The sequence below is a fragment of the Anabrus simplex genome, chromosome 3, assembly GCF_040414725.1.
Source record: "Anabrus simplex isolate iqAnaSimp1 chromosome 3, ASM4041472v1, whole genome shotgun sequence".
In the NCBI taxonomy this organism is placed as follows: domain Eukaryota; kingdom Metazoa; phylum Arthropoda; class Insecta; order Orthoptera; family Tettigoniidae; genus Anabrus; species Anabrus simplex.
In genome coordinates, this window is record NC_090267.1 from 484431323 (window position 1) to 484448760 (window position 17438).

Sequence of the window (17438 nt, forward strand, 5' to 3'; positions counted from 1 at the left end):
TTATTTGATTTTCTCTTTTAGATCTTGGTTCACGAATGGCTACTTCAGACAGTGAAGATTTTGAGAGTGCAGATGAAGATTTAGGGGGTGGAGATGTTAAAATTCGAGGGACTAATTCGTTACAGAGTGTAAAAGGGAAAAGCCATCCTCACTCTGGGACAGTTAAGAAAACTGTTGAGAATTCATCAGAAACTCTGAGTGGTTCAGCTGATTCTAGTGAAACTAAAAGCAGCAGTGAAGTTGAAGGGTTAAAGAATGAAGATGAAAATTCCATTCATGTAACTCTTCATGAAAAATTGAGGATTATTGAAGAATCAAATGAAGTGAAGAGTGAAAATGAATCCATTGTTAGGTCTTCTCTGGATAAAAATGAGAAATCCAAAGCAAATGAGGAAAAATCTTCAGGAGGAGTGGAAGGGTGGGAAGATGACCTTGACGAACTGGATGATGATGATGTTGTGGTTGACGACGATAATGATGATAATGAAGAAGTGCCAAAACAAGTGGAAGAGGTGATTCAGAAGAAGGAAAAGTTGGAAAATCCAGATGGACAAAAGTTTGGTTTGGTTCTGGACAGGCTAACATCACCTCAAAAGGTAAGACACTTCTGTAAAGCGAGGAATTCTTGAAAACATTGAATTTATGACATATGTAAAGACATGTATGGATATTCCATTAGTTTAGTGGAGTCTATAATTCTAAGGATAATGATAAATCTTCAGATTATTAGACAATCTAGAATTGTAAGGACCCTGCTGTATTTATAAGCTCACCAGATAAAAAATTAGTTGCCTCTGGAGAAATCATTACAAACATAATTTAATACCATGTAACTCCACCTCTAGACTTGATAACTGTCTGGATTCGGTTAGGAAGTGAGTCCACAAGGTTGTGCAGGTATGTTGCATCCAGGTCAAGCCACTTGCTGAGGATTTGATTGCTCAGTTTCACCAAATTATGGGGATGCTGATGTCGGCATTTTATTTGCAGTTTCAGCATGTCCTACAGATTTTCAGTGGGGTTAAGTCAGGTGATTTTGAAGGCGAATCAAGATGTAATAGGGTGGGACAGTGTTCATAAAACCAGTCACATGTGTGTCCAATGGCATAATAGTATCAATAGCATACTCATCATGCAGATGTTGCATGAAAAGCAACACCTGCTCATCCAGAATGTTTAAATGAATATGCTGGTTCTTGTTAATGGTCACTTCATTGAGCAGGCCCAATTCATAAGATAAACACCCCTAAATCATCACAGACCCACCTCCGGCCAGACCCACATCCAGGATGAAATGCTTCATTTGGCCGTCAGTGTACTTGACGATGTGTGTTATTGGAATACAGACAAAAACGTGATTAATCAGACCACATATTATGTTCTGCTAGTGAGTTACTGTCCACATTCAATGATTTCTAGCCCGTTGATGATGCGCAGCTTTATGTGCTTGTGTGAGCAATAGCCTGTTGTGAGGTGACCGATTCCAAATGTTCTTTGCATGCAGTTCCCGTCGCAATGTTCTCTTGGTAACAGGTCACTGATTGCAGCAATTCCTGTCCCTTTTTGCCACTCTGTCACATCCTTACATCGACCCATGTTGACGTACACTGTCTGCTTGAAACATCAATGTCTCACTGATCACTACTGCCTTATGTTCACGTAGAGGCAGTACACGTGCGGTTGAGCACGGGACTCATTCATTGCGCCATCTGTACAGGCTTAACAATCCATCTGTGCGTGCGCACTGTGGTGACTAGTTTTTGCCCAGTGAGCTTATGTAGATAAACATTATTCAACTTGCAGTATTTTCACTTTCTATTAGTGGCCACTTTCTGTATCATTTCAAAATAAACATCTTTATAAGACCTTCCAAAGTTTATGATGTGAGTTACTGTAGTCTCGTCCTAGTTCGTGAACCATGGGCAATGGTTGAGTGGCCTATCAAGTGGTCCTGAGAGTCACGATACCATTTGCAGTAGAATAGCAATCATGGCACTCTCTGTGCTTAGGCAGTCAGGACTAAACAATCCACTGGTGGTCTCTAACCCATTAGAGAAGAGATTCTCACCAGGACTATATGCAAGTTGGGTAGCATTCTACTTCACAGAAAATTTACCAAGCACACTCATAACATTTAAAGCAAGCCTCAGACCTATGGGAGGGACAGGAGTCCCACTTCCATTTGACAGGTGAGGGACTCCTTGGAAACAACTTGGCGAATGAAGTGAAATTCGATGGGTAGCTCAATATTAATGGGGCTTGTGGAAGAAATAAAGTAGCATTGGCTGAATCAGTGAAGAGGATATGTCTGGATGTCTTTAGAGTTCAGATATGGGGAGATACCGAGGATGGGAGATTCTAAGGTGTTCTTATCTGGTGTGAAAAAGGGAAAGGCAGTGTGTGGGGCAGGATAGTTCATGAGGAACTGCATACCACGGAACATAGTTTCTGTTAGACATGTAATGATCGAATGATATAGTTTCACGGCAGGATGAATTAGAACGAGAATTGTCTCATTGTGTTCACCATATGAGGGTGCAGTTTTATGAAATACTGAGTGCAGTCACAGTCAGGGTGAACAACAGAGACAGGATAGTCCTAATGTGAGGATTGGAAATAGAACTGAAGAGTACCGTATGAGAAAATGATTGACAAATGAGGGAAGATATGAAAGCTGATAAGAATGGGAAGCATTTACAGGACTTATGTGCTGATGTAGGATTAGCAGTAGTAACAAAGTCTTCAAGCAAAAGGCTATTCACTGTTATACATGGGAGGGTAGGACCACTTGATCCACTAGAGACTACATCATAACAAACTCCTCTGATAAGGTTTACGTCAGGAAGGGCAACCAGTCATAAAAACCTGCCATGACAGAGTCATCTCACCTCATACCCGACCCCATAGGGAAAAGGGACAAGGGCTGGACAAACTAAATCAGAGAATATATTTTTCCATCATTTGTCATTCCATCAGAAGGAGTTGGTCAGTAATGCATCTACAACTTTTTTTTCAGCTTTCAAAAGACTCTCTAACATGAAATTGGTGCTCTTCCACCTAGTTACTATGTCCTGTTTCAGTTTTTATGGATCATGGCCCAGGTCTTTTTGTTTCCTATCAAGTTGGTTTTCTAGATAAGGGATTTGTTTAAAATGGCCCACTGTTTTCCTACATTTTGCATGTAAGATATCTGCAGAACACCGTTAATAGCTCTAGTTAAACTCACCAGTATGGTGAAGGCAGCACAGTGAAATTGATCATAGTTTTCAGCTCCAAGAACAGTGTTCTGGCATTGTCGATACAAATACTACTTCATTTTCCCAATTCCACTCACAATTTCACCGTCAAATTGGTGGTATTTTGCCTCTCTGTGACCTGCTTAATTTGTTGTGGTGAACTATGTCTCCAAATTAAAAGTAACTATGGTTAAATACCAAAGTCCAAAAATCCCCAGTAAGACTGATGTTGTTTGAGTCATCACTCTATAGACTGGTTTGATGCTACTGTCCATGCCACCCTATTCTGTGCTAACCTTTTCATTTCTATTTAACTACTGGATCCTACATCTACTCATCTGTTTTTCATATTCATACCCTGATCTACCCCTGCCGTTTTTACTGTTTACACTTCCCTTAAAAAGTAGCTTAACAAGTCCTGGGTGTAGTAAAATGTGTCATTCTGTCTCTTCATTCTGTCTCTTCTTCTCATCAAAGTTTGCCAAATCAATCTCCTCTCACCAACTTGATTCAGTTCGTGATTCGATCTGCCCATCACATCTTCAGCATTCTTCTATAACACTACATTTCAAAAGTTCTATTCTCTTTCTTTCTGAGCTCGTTAGGCTTCGGCCACAGTGCAGGCGGCGAGCGGAGCGTTGCGTTGTGTGGCGGCAAAGATGAGACTCAAACCTGCGTTAGCAAATGCATGTGGCCATAGTGCCAGCGGCGCGTCATTTTGGAGGGGAAGTTGGCTCAAGGACAACGCTGCCTGCCGCCAGCCGCTCACTCCTGTTTGAGATTTCAGCGGCGCCGCTCGCAATGACTGTTCGTGAGTTAACAGGAGAGGAGATGAAAGTGTTAATTTCTGAAGTTCAAACCTGAACTTTCCTATGGAACGACAGAGAGAACAACTTCGAAAACCTAACAGCGACAAGGGAAGCCTGGAAAGAGATTGGAACAATCTTAAATGTACGAGATAAAGTCAGTTAAAAATCAATCACGGTTATGGACATAAATAATATTGCCTTTAACGCATCATATTATTATTATTATTATTATTATTATTATTATTATTATTTTACGTCCTATTGTTATTGCTTAATTAATATTATTATCCTTTGTGATATATTGCCAATATGAAAACTTGTGTTCGTCATTACATCTGACTTTTATAGGTCTCTGAAAGTTGGTGAATTGCTTCTGCAGTCGCGCTTTACGTTTTAGAAAGAAGTCAAAAGTTTGAATGGACATAGAAGTATATTTGAAAAATCTTAGCAGGAAATCAATTCAGTTCTCAATATAAATGATAAAATTCCGAATGCATTTCACGTTATTTTTTACCTACTACATGATTACGAAATTCTCTCCTAGTCCTGAGTCGAATTCTTCAGTTTAGATTAAAAACATTCTAAAAGCAGAGACAAACGAGAAACCTTTGAAACTGCCATTATCTAATCACCTCGTGCAGGGGAGACACCGCGCCACTTACTGACTCTCGCTAGATGTCCACACAGGCGCTCTCTCCTCCCCACTCTTCAACTTTTCGACAGCGGCAACGCTCCGCTCGCCGCCTGCACTGTGGCCGAAGCCTTATCGTCCATGTTTCACTTTCATACAGTGCCACGCTCCAGATGTAAGTTTTCAGAAACATCTTTTTAATTCCTGTATCAATGTTTGAAATGAGCAAATTTCTTAAGAAAGGCCTTATGTGCTTGTTCTAGTTTGCATTTTATGTTCTCCTTACTTATGCCATCATTAGTTATTTTACTGCCCAAGTAACAATATTCATCTACTTCAAGACTTAATTTCTTAATCTAATATTTCCTGCATCACCTGACGTTGTTCGACTGCACTCCATTACTTTTGTTTTGGACTTATTTATCTTCATCTTGTACTCTTTCCCCAAGACTTTGTCCATACCATTCAGCAATTTCTCAGATCTTCTGCAGACTCAGATAAAATAACAATATCATCGACATATCTCAGGGTTTTGATTTCCTCTCCTTGGATTATGATTCCCTTTCCAAATTTCTCTTTGATTTCCTTTACTGCCTCTTGTATATAAACATTGAAAAGAAGGGGAGACAACCTGCAGCCTTGCTTCACTCCTTTCTGGATTGCTGCTTCTTTATCATAGCCTTTGATTCTTATCACTGTGAACTGATGTTTGTACAGACTGTAGATAATTCTTCATTCTCGGTATCAGATCCCGATCACCTTTAGAATCTCAAATAGCTTGATCCTATCAGCATTATTGAATGCCTTTTCTAGATCTACAAATGCTATGTACATGGGCTTGTCCTTCTTAATTTGGTCCTCTAAGATCAGACGTAAAGTCAGGATTGCTTCATGTGTTCCTACATTTCTTCTGAAGCCAAGTTGATCTTCTGCCAGCTCTGTTTGATTTAGCTTTTCCATTCTTCTGTAAATATTAAGTGTTAAAATTTTGCATGTGTGAGATAGTAAACTAATGGTGCAGTAGTTTTCACACTTGTCAGCACCAGCTATCTTGGGAGGAGTATGTATAACAGTATTCTGCCAAAAATCGGATGGTGCTTTTGCTGTATCTTACACACTAAATGGAATAACGTTACCATGCTGGTTTCTCCTAAGGCAGTTGGTAATTCTGACAGTATGTCATTAATTCCAGATGCCTTGTTCCTATTTCTCTATACTTCAGTTCATCTAATAATTTTGCAGCATCATATAACACAATAAGTTGGGTTAGATCATGAGTGCGTGATTTTGGTAAAGAAGAAAAGGATTACAAGAGTTGTTTTATTGAATTTCAAAAACGGTAGCAGTTATTACGTACCCATACTCAAGGAGGAGTGTTATCTAGTACTTCCCACTTATATTTGAGGCAGTCCATTTCAAAACTCGTCTTATCCACCATAGGTGACTTTTCAGGAAAAGCAAAAAACCTGTAATTATTGTAATATAAGTCTCATTTGTTTAAATGTATTACCACGCGTTCAAGTCCAATGTCATAGGGTCTCCTCACTGAAGAATTATAAATATAATTAGTATAACGTCAATAAATTAAATTTGTGTATTGGATAAGACAAGTTTTGGAGCATCCAAAAAAATAAAAATATATTACCTCACGCAACTTATCTTGAAAACAAGAAAAATGAACGAATTGAGAATATAATGTTGTAATAAAACTCACTAGTACACTAATATACCTTTTGCTATCAGTATAATGATATTCACTAATAAATTAATCACAGCAATGTGATTTATCACTTTTACATCCTATCCATAGTATTTGGAGAGAATTCTTCCTTTATAGCCTACACTGCATTCACAATAGAAGTAACTTGAACAGTAAAACATCACTTTGTTGTTAATCAAGTTAGTAATGCACTAAACTCTCAAATCTGTTCCCTCCTCTTGAGGTCCATTACATAGAACTTCTGTTTCTTCAACAAGATTGTTTTCATCTACAGAAATTGTGGTGAACAGATTCTTATAAAAAAGAAGCAATTCATACCTTTCCCAATCCAGTCCAAAATGCTTTTCAAGCAAACTTTTTACATCCTTTACTTTATAATACCAATATAAATGGTCCGTTATTGGACATCACAAAATTTCCAGCTCATTCCTGGTTGCCAGCGTTTTGCCCTCGTATGCTAGGTTGGGCTCATCAGTTGGTACCTAGCACACCTACCAAGACACTGGCTAGTGCATACCGTGGAGGCCACTGCGTAGGCCACTTGGAGCCACCGGCAGTGCCAATCCACTATGAGAAACTTTGTCTCATTACCAAAAATTGATGCCTGCTTGGCCATCAGATGATACAGATGTTGGCTCCCATAGGGAATCTGAAATATTTGTCCTGAATGAGTAAATTTATAATACCAATATAAATGGTCCGTTATTGGGCATTATAAATTTTCCAGCTAACTCATTTCTGGTTGCCAGCGTTTCGCCCTCGTGTGCTAGGTTGGGCTCATCAGTTGGTACCTAGCACACCTACCAAGACGCTGGCTAGTGCATACCGTGGAGGCCATTGCATAGGCCACTTGGAGCCACCGGCAGTGCCATTGCACTATGAGAGACTTTGTCTCATTACCAAAAATTGATGCCTGCTTGGGCATCAGATGATACAGATGTTGATTCCCATAGGGAATCTGAAATATTTTTCCCGAATTAGTAAATTTATAATACCAATATAAATGGTCCGTTATTGGACATTACAAATTTTCCAGCTGACTCATTCCTGGTTGCCAGCGTTTCGCCCTCGTGTGCTAGGTTGAGCTCATCAGTTGGTACCTAGCACACCTACCAAGATGCTGGCTAGTGCATACCGTGGTGGCCACTGTGTAGGCCACTTGGAGCCACCGGCAGTGCCAATGCACTATGAGAGACTTTGTCTCATTGCTTTTGGGGGTGATCATAGGGCAGTGGTAGCCAAATTAAGAGTGGGAAAGGTCATTAAACTGCCAGAGAAAAGAGAAAGAAAGATTAAGGTCTGGAGATTAAAGGAAAAGGAGGTTGGAGAAGAGTTTAAGAAAGGTTTGAGAGTACAGATATCAGCGATGTGGAACAATAATGGGAAAATTTTAAGAGGGCATTTGTAAAACATGTGGAAGAACATCAGGAAAAGTAAGGGAAAAGGCGACAAAGTGGTGGAATGATAGAGTGAAGGATAACGTAAAAGAGAAGAAGAAAACTTGGAAGGAATAGAAAAAAAAAAAAAGACGAAGAAAGTAAAACAAAATATAAAAAAGCAAAAAGAGATTGCATGAAAGTAATTGCAGAAGTAAAGCTGGGAAGAATTCACCCAGGAAATCAGGGAGGATTTAATAGGAAAATCCAATTAATGGTGAAAAGGGGGGTGAATTTTTAAAATGAGGATATCTATATCTCAAAAACATATTACAGTTTACAGATGTAAAAATTGGTATTTGGAATCTCCTTTAAAAAGAAAGAAACGCATACTTTTTGTTTTTGTAAAATCCCATTAAGTGGGGTAAAAATGGAAATGGCGTATGGCTTTTAGTGCCGGGAGTGTCCGAGGACAAGTTCGGCTCGCCAGATGCAGGTCTTTCGATTTGACACCCGTAGGCGACCTGCGCGTCATGATGAAGATGAAATGATGATGAAGACGACACATACACCCAGCCCCCGTGCCAGCAAAATTAACCAATTAAGGTTGAAATTCCCGACCCAGCTGGCAATCGAACCCGGGACTCCTGTGACCAAAGGCCAGCGCGCTAACCATTTAGCCATGGAGCCGGACATTAAGGGGGGGGGGGTGAAAATGGGGGAAAAGTGATTGAACACCTTTTTGAGGAGTCTTATATCTCAAAAACTGAAGATGTTACAGACATGGAAATTGGAATTTTGAATCTCCTTTGAAAATAAAGAAACACATATTTTTGTGTTTTTGGATAATCCGATGAATAGGGGGTGAACAGGAGTGACAAGTAGGGTGAATTTTTAAAAAGACTATATCTGCAAATTATCTCAGACAGGTAACATATTACAGATTTGAAAACTGGTAATTGGAATTTCCTGTAAAAGTAAAGAAACATAAATATTTTTTTCAGAAAGTCCACTTAAAGGGAACTGAAAAAGGGGGTGAATTTTTAAAATTAGCATATCTATAGTATATCTCAAAAACTTAACATGTTGCAGACGTGAAAATTGGTATTTGGAATCTCCTTTAAAAATAAGGAAACACGTATTTTGTTTTCGGAGAAACCCTTGAAGGGTGAGGGGGGTGTGTGTGTGTGTGTGTGTGTGTGTGTGTGTGTGTGTGTGTGTGTGTGTGTGTGTGTGTGAAGGAATTGAAAAATTAGTTGAATGATTTGTATTGAATATATACACCAAAAAATCTAAAGATGTTACAAACGTGAAAACTGGTATTTGGAATCTCCTTTAAAAATAAACACGCATTTTTGGTGGGGGGGGGGGGCGGGAATCAACTTGGAAGGGGGGAGAAAACGGGGATGAATTCCTTTTACTAGGATACATATGTCCCAAAAACTGAAGGTACAGTCGTGATCTTCGTATTTGGAAGCTCTTTTAAACAAATGGGTACTGTTTATTTTTGGAAAATTCACTTAAGTGGAGAGTGTGAAAGGAAGTTTAAAACATTACATTCTTTTTCCTGAGAAACTTATATCTCTAAACTGAAGGTTGCAGATGTGGAAATTGGTATTTGGAATCTCCTTTAAAAATAAAGAAACACACTTTTGGGGAGGGGAAATCAGCTTAATGGATGGGAAGGGGGGTAAAAATGGAGTTGAATTACATTTATGAGGATACTTATGACTCAAAAACTGATGATGTTACAGACGTGAAAATTAGTAATTGGTATCTCCTTTAAAAATAACGCACATTTTTTTCCTTTTTTTCAGAAAATCTACGTAAAGGATGTGGGGTTGAAAATAAGTAAATAAAGAGTTGAAATATGTTTATGAGGATACTTTATCTTAAAAACTGAAGCTGTTACAGACATGAAAGTTGGTATTTTGAATTTCCTTTCATAATAAAGAAACGCGTATTAATTTTGATTTTGGAAAGTCCACTTAAGGCGGGAAAGGGGTGGAAAGAAGTGAAGAAGAAGAAGTTGAATTATTCTTATGAGTATACATTTATCTCAAAAACAGATATGAAAACTGGTATTTGGAATGTCCTTTAAAAATAATGAAACACGTATTTTGTTGTTTTTGGAAAATCCAGTTAAGGTGGTGGTGGTGGTGATTATTGTTTTAAGAGGAAGTACAACTAGGCAACCGTCCTCTATATAACACTAATCAGAGAGAAAAAATGTAAGGGGTACGACACTTCGAAAAATGAAGGTATCGGCCAAAGAAAGATAAGGGCCACGAAGGGCATGAAAATGAAAGACTCCCTAGCCCTCGCAAACCTAATAGCGTCGGGGTCGGAAAAAACAAGAGTTGACCAAGAGAGGTCAGATAGGATAGATGAAAGTGAGGAGCCTGGCACAAGTAAGTGGAAGCAATGCCAGGACTCAGCTGAGGGCCCCGTGGTCGCCAACCCACGCTCCAAAGTTCAGAGCCCCTGGGGCTCCAGTTAAGGGGCTGAAAGGAATTGGAAAAGCGGTTGAATTTTTAAAATGAGTACCGGTATACCTACATTATATGTCAAAAACTTAACATGTTAGAGACAAGAAACTTGGTATTTGGAAAGTCCTTTAAAAATGCAGGAACATGTACCTTTTTGTTTTTGGAGAAGGCATTTAACAGGGGGTGGAAAGAAGTGAAAATTAGTTGAATTATTTTTAATAAAGATACTTATATCTTAAAAACTGAATATGTTACAGACGTGAAAATTGGTATTTGGAATCTCCTTTAAAAAGAAAGAAACAATTTTTTCTTTTCTTTTCGGAAATACACTTAAATGGGGGTGGGCGTGGGGGAAGGACTGATCAAGGGGTTGAATTGTTTTTATGGGGATACTTATGTATATCTCAAAAACTGAAGATGTTACAATGTGGGAATAGGGGGGTGTATTTATGTATTTATTTTCTCGATTTGAGAGAAGACATTTCTCACAATTACAGTTCTATGTCGCATGGTCGCTTTAGCCCCAGTTTTTGGGTGAGTTTTTAATACTATAGGAATTTTCAGATAATGTCTTAGTACAATGCCAAGGAACGATTAATTTGATCAAATTATGAAATCCACGCGAGCGAAGCCACAGGTAATTGCTAGTATAGGTATAAAAATGAAAATAGACATGAATAAATGAGGCTCTTCGAGGCATCTCAAAAACTTACAACTTGGTACCCGAGAAGCTGATGACCTCAGGATATGTAGAAAATTAGAAAATTCTCAAAATTCCATGAGCGAGGGCATGCTGAGGGGCTTCAACTTTTGGGCTCAGCTAAGAATGCAGTCATATATATATATTTATCTAAAACAATAACCTGTACGTTTCGTGGGCTTAAGAACTTTCAGGAAATTCGTAATTTTTACGCCCCTCCCCCAAATTAAGATGGCGGCACAATCTACCAGATGAGCTAGAAAATAAATTTGACAAAATTTATAGCTTTTAGCCTGTAACTCTTTGAAAAATTCCAGGATGTTTAAATTTTTCACTTTACCCCCCAAAAATATCAAAATATGGAGGCAATTTTAATGACTGTGCAGATCTTCCTTTTGAGGGTTTTGGTATCTAAACGGTATGTCGTCTCACAAAACAGATGGCACAATCTCAGTTAAATTTGGAGTGATCTACAACTTTGGTCATGACCTTTTGTCATCTCTCTCCCTTATACGTTAGATTTGGCTGTATTTCTCGATTGTACATACATTTTGTGATTTTTACGCATATATTTCATAGTTTGACACACTTATAGGAAAGATAGTCATCGAATTTGGGACGCAGATTGACATGACCAAATATGAGCCAGATTTCATGATTCTAGCTTCCACGTAAGTATGTGAAAAATAATGTGAAGTGCCATTATAACGATAACTTCCCAACTTGATTGTGAATGGCAATAGGCAAGTGAACCTGCCAATATCATCACAACTCCTCAACTCACACATTACTTTGGAAAGAACGTATGGGTACCTCCCCATAAGAGACATGCAAATTAAAAAAATCTTATTCAGTGCGTGTACAGAAATTGACTTTCATATCTATATACAGTGTAGAATATCGTAGTGAAGCACAGGCACATTTGCTAGTTATGGATAAATAGATACTGTGCCAGCTGGTTTGATGCTGTGTCCTCCCAGGTGGTGGAACTGATTTGGCAGTTTTGAACGGTACACTTCAGAACATATTTGTAGCATTTCCTCTGTCCTGTATGAGGTCTTTTTCCAACCTTCAACTGAGTATATGTGATGCTCTTTGGAAGACAAAATTTTGACTTACAAACAGCTTGACCTGTCCATTGAAATTGGTGTTTGATATTCATAGTGCTTCTTCTACTGATGTTGTCACTTAATTCTAAAGATTTTCCTTGGACAGTGCCGATGATATTTCTCAGTACACATTATATGCTTTCTGTAGGTGGTCCAAGCTTCACACCCATAAAGAAGAGTTGGTATTGTACATAAAGCTTAGTATAATCACAGATGTTATGATTGTCGAAAATCCTTTTGCAAAGTTGACTGAAAAACTGTATGTAAATGCTCGGTGTTCTGCAAAACTTTGGTATAGGATGTGTTGGGTGGAGCAGTAGCATTGGAGTTGCACGCAGATTGATGAAATAACATATTCTGTTTTTCTATATTTATTGTTAAGCCCAGTTTACAATTCTGCTCATTGTAAGTAATAAATGTCTTCTAGACACGATTTGGCCTTTTGGGCTTGTGCCGTGTGTAGAAAACAAGGTGAAAGTCTTTACGTTTCGCAGAGAACTTTGCTCCTTATCTTCAGAAGAAAATCTCAGCTGTTCACAAGGAAGACTTCTACAGTGTTGTCCCCAGAAATTTTCGTCAGCCGGGCGGGGAATACTATGTAAAAAATGAATATGAAAAATTTCAACTTATTCCCTCAGGGCATTAACAATAATATCAGATAGGTAAACACTAACTGCAAAATTTAACTATTTTCGTGTCATTATCAGAAACATGGCATAACGCAGTATTCTGAACTCCTAGTGTTCTACTGCTCGTTCATAACCAAGTGATACCGGCGGTTATCATTCGGTTGCTTGGATTTGTGACGTCATACAGAACAGAATGCTCACATGTGATTCCATGCTAATCCCGACACCGCTCGCACACGACACTACGTGATGGTCAAGTTAAACCTTTGTACTCCGATGTAATTGATGCAGCTATGCTGAGAATAGTGAAGATTTATCATTGAAATAAAATTTTACAGTATTTACATGCTAATTTGGAGCATCCAATGACTCAAATATATAATTAATATTATGTAACCAACACATATGTAGGTTATGTTAGGCGGATGGTCAGTAAAAACGGCAGGGCGGTGTGCCCATTAAAAAGGTCCTAGGGAGAGAACACTGTTCTACAGTAATGAAGGTTTCAATTTAAGAATGCTTTACCATTTGAGCCGTAGTGGTACGCTTATTTGCCACCAGGTGGCTCGCTGTATGCTTTCACATTGCTAGTATTCTAAGCGGGAGCTGAAACAACATTGAGCTCTACACCGTGTGTGCGCAAGAATGTGGTAGAAGAAATAAATGGAAACTAATAAAATAAAATGCAACGAAGACGATTAGGATAGAATTGAGCAGAGCTGAAGAATGGAAAGAAAGTGTGTGGAGAAAATCAGAGGATGATAATGATGTGAAAGGGTGAGGGAAAGGGGGTTGGGTGGGGGGGGCATAACCGGTGTACACATATTATGAAAGTATGATACTTAACACATAGCTTGGAATGAACCATCTGGTGATGGTGAACGTACGAATTTGGAAAACTGGCTTAAGCCCACAAGCCCATATCATGCCTACAAGTACGGGCCATGTAAGCATTAATGTAAACAATAAATGTCTTGTTTCTTACAGGAGGAAGAGAGTTCTGGTGGTGGCTGGGGCAATTGGGGTGGCTGGGGAGTATCATCTCTGCTATCCACAGCTACGGAGAGTGTTTCTACTCTCACTGGCCATGTGTCTCAGGGACTGAACACAGTGTTGGAGGTTGGTCTGGGGGCACCAAGTCCAGAGGAGCTGGCGAGACTTGACCATGAAAGAGAACAGAGCATTGCACAGGAGCAAAGTAGTAAAGAATCAGGTAAAATTATATTTATCGAGGTTGGCTTCTGTAGGTGCATTTGTATGAAGGTAGTTTGTGTATTTGGCATTACTTTGTCACATATCCTTAGATGGTATGGACACTGAGAATGACAGGAAAGGATACCAGGTCCCCAGGAGGATGCATGAAATGGAGATAACAGGAAAATGACCAAAAGGAAGACCAAGAGACAGATGGATAAAAGGAGTGGAAGAGTGTGTACAGAGAAGAGGGGAGGATTGGCAAGAGTGAAGAGGAAGAAGTGGTGGGAAGACAAGAGGAGATGGAGAGGCTTATGTTTCAAGCAGATCTGGCCAACAGCTGGAAACTGCAGATGATGGTGATGATGATGATATAATAATAATAATAATAATAATAATAATAATAATAATAATAATAATAATAATAATAATAATAATAATAATAATAATAATAATAATAATCGTATGGCCTCAGCTACCGTTTGCAGACATTTCGATTTGACGCCATCTGGCTGTCTGATCGTCAATTTCGACGTTCTGGTTTACTCTGTCTGCCATCTAGCGGACCTAGAGTAAACCGGATCTCTCTTGGGCGTCTATGGCTGAGATTTAATTAATTTTGTCGGGTAAATACCAAATGTATCACCAGAGATCTTTTACATGCCGACATCGTACGACATGGAGTGTCAAAAGGACTTTTTTCCGCCCTTCAAAAATCCGACTACCTCTGCCGGGTTTGAACCCGCTATCTTGGGATCCGCAGGCCGACACTCTTATCACGGATCCACAGAGGCAGCTGATGATGATGATTATGATGATGTATCCTTTTAAAATCCGGTGGCGTGCAGTATATATGGGTATGGAAACAGTTTAATGTGTGTTTATATTATGAAACTATGACTTTATTTCTTGCACTTTTCTGAGTAGTAGTAGTAGTAGTAGTAGTAGTAGTAGTAGTATGTTTATATATTTATTGCGTATGTGAACTGTTCCAGTCATTGTAAGTAAGAGACCAGAGTGACCTGTTTGTTGGTTGTTGTGACTCTGTAAATTAGATTAAGAGCTCGATAGCTGCAGTCTAAGTGCCTCCAGTATTCAGGATATAGTGGGTTTGAACCCCACTGTCGGCATCCCTGAAGATGGCTTTCCATGGTTTCCCATTTTCACACCAGGCAAATGGGGGGGCTGTACCTTAAATAAGGCCACGGTCGCTTCCTAGCCATAAGACCTATCTCTGTTGGTGCGACGTAAAGCAACTTGTAAATTTTGTAAATTACTTCAATTCACAGAAGGGTCAGTAGGATCAATTATTTTATGTACATTGATTTTAAGATTACTAATTTTTAAGTCATCCTCCTGAAGGTTCATATGTTTTTAGTGTATATTTCATGTATGACTTTTAGTCTATAAGGTACCGGTACTGATTATATTTTTTTACCATGCTTTGTCAGCTGATGATGGCTTGAAACCAGCCGAAACAGTTGTAACTCATTGAGAGTATAACTGGTATTGATTAGGTTGACCTAAATTAACATTTTATTTTGTAACTAGTAACTGTCAATATGGATCACAATGAAATTTGTATCGAACTTTGAAGTACTTATTACACACTTTCACAAGTATGTACTGTAAAACCTCGTTAAGACGTTTCTGCAGGGAGCAACAAAAAAGAATGTGTTAAGCAAGAAAATGTACTATTGAATATACAAATAAAAATTATCCAACAGGGGTATGAAAACACTAGATGCGATTTTTTTCCAACGTGAGGGAATTTTATGTCATGTATCTGCGAGTACAGAGGAAACTATATTTACCATTTCTAAAGATGAGAGGAAAGTATTAAAAGGTATGAAAAACCCAAGAGAACAAATATGAAAACGTGCAATAAGAATATCAAAGTATTATTGCAGATCACACAGTTTCTAAAACAAATGTTAGTAGAAGCCTTTTATTTCAGATCTCACATCGGCACCGCCCTCAAGGTCCCCGAAACAACCCTTCGGACGATGGGGAGATTAACCTTACACGCCTAGAGGTAAGGTCCCCAGGTGAGAAGGTTGGCTGCGTATTTGCCCCCGAAGGGAGTGAAAGCGAATACAAGAGGGAGACCAAAAATAGTCAGATAAAAACAACATCAACACACGTAAATCACAGAAAAGGAGAAAAAACACACTTACCCGAAAAGGTGGAAGGAAGCGGCTTAAGGCCGTGGTCGAGATGCGAAAAAGAAAGTGACAGTGCTCCGCTGATTCAATGAAATAAAATCAACCTTCTTTAAAAACCCAAATCCTTTAATGTAAGATTGATAAACTTTAAAATTGATTAAAACAACTAGGTTATGAAAGCATAAGTTAATTGAGAAAACTGAAAACTTGTTTGCAATAAAATAATACAGATAACATGTTGACCTCCATACCTTATTAACAAATGCTACCGGGAACCTGGAAAATGTGAAAGAATTCTGCAAAAGAAAAAAAAAAAAAAAAAAAAAAAAAAAACGGTGATCACCAGATTAAAATTACTAAAATTAAACTTCAATTCAAATAAACTTAACTACAGTTTTAAACAGATGCTGAGAACTTCATTTCAACTGCGCAACGTCGTGTAGCAAACACCATTACTACCAAGGGGCCGTCCCAAGATTTTCAATTACTTATAAGACCTACTTAAAATGCTCGCTGAAAGAATCGAAATAGAAAAATAAAAGGTGGCAAAATGGATTAAAAGAATAAAATTATCAACAGACTCCACAAGAAATGATTAACATCCATCGAATACCAAGCAAATCATTGCGTATCGGTACACTTAAATCATTAACAACAATCCAATCAACATGTTGCCAAGGCAACCAACCAAACAAAACAAAGCCTCCTTCCAAAGCAAGAAGGAAAGGTCCCCAGCACAAAAGTAAATGTTGTTGAGTCATCAGTCCATAGACTGGTTTGATGCAGCTCTCCATGCCACCCTATCCTGTGCTAACCTTTTCATTTCTACGTAACTACTGCATCCTACATCTGCTCTAATCTGCTTGTCATATTCATACCTTGGTCTACCCCTACCGTTCTTACCACCTACACTTCCTTCAAAAACCAACTGAACAAGTCCTGGGTGTCTTAAGATGTGTCCTGTCATTCTGTCTCTTCTTCTCATCAAATTTAGCCAAATCGATTTCCTCTCGCCAATTCGATTCAGTCTCTCTTCATTTGTGATTTGATCTATCCATCTCACCTTCAGCATTCTTCTGTAACACTACATTTCAAAAGCTTCTATTCTCTTCCTTTCTGAGCTAGTTATCGTCCATGTTTCACTTCCATACAATGCCACACTCCACACAAAAGTCTTCAAAAACATCTTTCTAATTCCTATATCAATGTTTGAAGTGAGCAAATTTCTTTTCTTAAGAAAGCTCTTCCTTGCTTGTGCTAGCCTGCATTTTATGTCGTCCTTCTGCCATCGTTAGTTATTTTACTACCCAAGTAACAATATGCATCTACTTCCTTTAAGACTTCATTTCCTAATCTAATATTTCCTGCATCACCTTCCTT

The 17438-nt window shown here is 38.6% G+C and overlaps 1 protein-coding gene across 1 annotated transcript in view; it reads left to right on the forward strand.

The window, feature by feature from the left end:
• Positions 1-17438, forward strand: part of LOC136866545 (protein FAM114A2) — a 65296-nt gene that overhangs the window by 10465 nt on the left and 37393 nt on the right. The window contains exons 2-3 of the mRNA XM_067143613.2: positions 22-596; positions 13687-13912. Of these exons, the coding sequence (XP_066999714.2) occupies positions 36-596; positions 13687-13912 (787 nt within the window). The 5' untranslated portion in view covers positions 22-35. The remainder of the gene's footprint in view (positions 1-21; positions 597-13686; positions 13913-17438) is intronic.